We start from the raw sequence: 3,377 nt of genomic DNA on the forward strand, positions 1-3,377 counted from the left end.
TTCCTATCATTCTTTGGACCTGGGCCGTAATAAGGATAGCGATGGCGTCATGCACCTGATATCATTTAGTCTGATATCAATAATAAATTAGAGATTATTTTTATATAGAGTACTCTTATATGAAGGTTTTAAGGTAGTTAAAAATGAGTTTTTTCTTAACTGAATATCATAATTAAATATAAAATTACAACTAAATCAAGATTATCAAATTTAATTATGAAATAATAAATAAAGTATACTTTTAATTCATAAATAATAAACTTCAGATAATATATTCTACACTTTTAATTTATAAATTATAATTCTTAAAATAGATTAAAAATAATAATTTTATTAATTAGATATAATTTAAAATTGTAATTTAATATAATTATAAATATTTTCTAAGTGAATTTATATGTAAATTTTCCGTATCGTGTATGGAGAAATAGATTTATCTATAAAATAAAATAAAAGAATTAGATAATGGATTTAGGGCTAAACAGTTTGGGCCTGATAAAGAGGTGAAATTGCTAGAAGCTTCGTGTGCACTCCCAAATTTAAGCCTATGTTTGAAATTTACAATCTCCTTCAGCTCTCGAAACTTTTGGTGGTTGTGTCGCCCTCCATTAACCCAGCGTCGTCGCAGCGGGGTTTAGAGCTCCATCGCCAGTCTGTAAGTCTCACCTAAATTTTTGTTTCTGGAATTTTTATACATGTTCTTCCTTCTTTTTGCAACTATTTTTTTTTTTCACGATTTCGGTACGTGAGAGAGATGCTGCGGACGGAAAATTTGAAATTTGAAAGTTATATAAGCTTATCAGAGCTTATATACTTTATTTATAGTTGCATTCTGTAATTCAATGTTTTTGGTCATTCATTCACTGTTAGGGTTTTAATTGAGGTACTTATTAAAATTGCTTGGTTTGGTTGAATAATTTGCACTTTCAGATAGCAATTTTTTTTATTGTTCTCTCTCATACAAAATTTCAATTGTATAGCTTTGTGTATGGACATTCGCTGTCTTTTTTTTTTTGGAAAAAAAGAATAAATAATCTGTTGAAATTTGTGGGTTGGAGAGGAAACTGAGATGAGTTTTGAATGACCATATATCCTGCACAGCACTTATTAGATGCAGAGGTTACAAGGATAACATAGCTGCAAAAATGTGAGCCTCATCCATAGTTATTAAAGGCGCGCCTCGGCTAAGGCTCCAGCCTTAGCGCCTCTGGAGCCCAAAGGCGGGCGCGGTCAGTCAGGCGCGCGCCTTGGTGCGCCTTAAGCCAGGCGCAAGGCGCGCGGTGCGCCTAAGCTACCTTAGGGTATTTTAGGGTTGAGGGTATTTAGGGTTTTGAGGGTATTTTAGGGTTAGGGTATCTTAGAGTTTTTTAAGTTCAGAAAATAAAAGAAAAGCATGGATGGACCGAGATCACAGTTTTTACTCCACATATCGCAACAGTTAACTCATGCCTTAGTAGTTAACTAGAACTTAACTCATGCATTTTATGGTTTTATTGTTGTTATTTGACTATTTGCGATTATTTATGACTAGTATTATGAATTTATGATATTTTTTTTGTGTGCGCCTCGGGTCGCTCGGGCGCGCGCCTTAAGTTGCGCCTTGCCCCAAGGCAGCAGGACCCCCCTTGCGCCTTAGTGCACCTCGTGCCTTTAATAACTATGGCCTCATCTTATTGTATTGGGTGGAAAATGAATATAAATTGAAGTGACATGGAAGATTTGTGTCTTGTGTTTTGTTATTTTTTCTCCTGGGAATTATGGTTTGTGTGGCTTGTACCCATTCTTCTTCCAGTGAAAATGGGCAAAAAAAAAGGGATTAATTCCTTCATTCTTAAAATGAGTTTGTATAGATTCGTTTTTGCTATTTTTTGACATAATTTCAGCTGGTTTGTTTTAGTTACATTATGCTAAACAACAGTCTATTTTAGTTACATTATCTAAACAGATTGTGCATAAGCTAGAAGAAAAATATTGCATATAATATAACCACCACAAAATTCTAAAATGGTTATAATAACTGAACTTTTTCATATAGCAATCCAATATTGCATATTATAATCTAATGTTTTTAATTATTAGTATAGGCGGACTTCCCGTATTATATGTATGGTGGTGCAAATTCTCTGCTCTTAGTTGAGATCTTTGATATATAGATTAAATTTTTGAATGGTATATATATGCACTAGTATGCTTATTAAATTTTTAGTTAGTTTGATGGATATGGGTTGTTGAAGTTTGATAATATATTTTCTGTATTTGGTAAACCAAGAAAACTGAAAGATTTGGTGTTAATTAGAGTATGTTAATGTGCAAAATTTAATTCATTAAAAACAATTTCAGCAACCATATTTGCTATACTTGAGATAGGATGGTGGCTTGGTAGTCCAAATTATTATTTTAGCTTGGTTGTCTTGTAATAGAACTGTGGCCTTTTCTTTTTCTGCACCGTGAATAGAATAGAAAGTTTGACGTTCTTTGGCTGCGAATTGCAGGTTACAGTCAGTGGAATTTAGGAGCTTGGATCATGGCCAAGCATCATCCTGATTTGATTATGTGCAGGAAGCAACCTGGAATTGCCATTGGAAGACTCTGTGAGAAAGACGATGGGAAATGTGTAATATGTGATTCCTATGTGCGTCCTTGCACACTAGTTCGAATCTGTGATGAGTGCAATTACGGATCGTTCCAAGGTCGATGTGTTATCTGTGGAGGAGTTGGTATCTCAGATGCCTACTACTGCAAAGAGTGCACTCAACAGGAGAAAGATCGGGATGGATGCCCGAAAATTGTGAATTTAGGAAGTGCTAAGACAGATCTGTTCTACGAACGGAAGAAATATGGTTTTAAGAAGAGATGAAGTTTTACATGTATGTCAGACTTATGTCTGCCCATATTTGGGAAGACTTGATCTCGAGTGTCTATACTTGACTTTGTACCTAAGAGGTGCTGTGTAACCATATAAAAGCAGCAGCTTGGAACCTAATAGACTTCTTGTTGACAATCTGAAGTTGTTCTTATAAGACTTTTGATATACTTTCTACTCGGTAAATTACATTCATTGCTCTCAATTTTTAGGACTCCTAAACTTTAAAATTTGGACTTTATAATTTTTGAATTTTGCACTTTATTCATAAAAATGATTCATTTTACTTACTATTGATCAAGATTGTTGAAAACAAAATATTTATGAAAAAGATACAAAGATATGGGAGAATAACTGTGTATTGAAAAGATAATGAGTCTGGCTATTTAAAAATAGCCTTACATAACAAACTAAACAAGAAATCAGGAACCCATGTTTAACAACTCCTAAATACATGGAACTAACGGAAAGTAACGTTACCCAACAATTAGGGATTTTATTTTGACTAATTTAA

General features: G+C 33.6%; 1 protein-coding gene across 1 annotated transcript; it reads left to right on the plus strand.

Annotated features, from left to right (window-relative positions):
* Positions 1-499: 499 nt before the first annotated feature.
* LOC136232073 (PHD finger-like domain-containing protein 5A) lies at positions 500-3,038 on the plus strand. The gene is made up of 2 exons (XM_066021117.1): positions 500-655; positions 2,493-3,038. The coding sequence occupies exon 2, from the start codon at positions 2,525-2,527 to the stop codon at positions 2,855-2,857; it is 333 nt and encodes a 110-aa protein (XP_065877189.1). The 5' UTR covers positions 500-655; positions 2,493-2,524; the 3' UTR covers positions 2,858-3,038.
* The last annotated feature ends 339 nt before the right edge of the window (positions 3,039-3,377 follow it).

Source organism: Euphorbia lathyris, chromosome 6 (genome assembly GCF_963576675.1).
Source record: "Euphorbia lathyris chromosome 6, ddEupLath1.1, whole genome shotgun sequence".
NCBI lineage: Eukaryota > Viridiplantae > Streptophyta > Magnoliopsida > Malpighiales > Euphorbiaceae > Euphorbia > Euphorbia lathyris.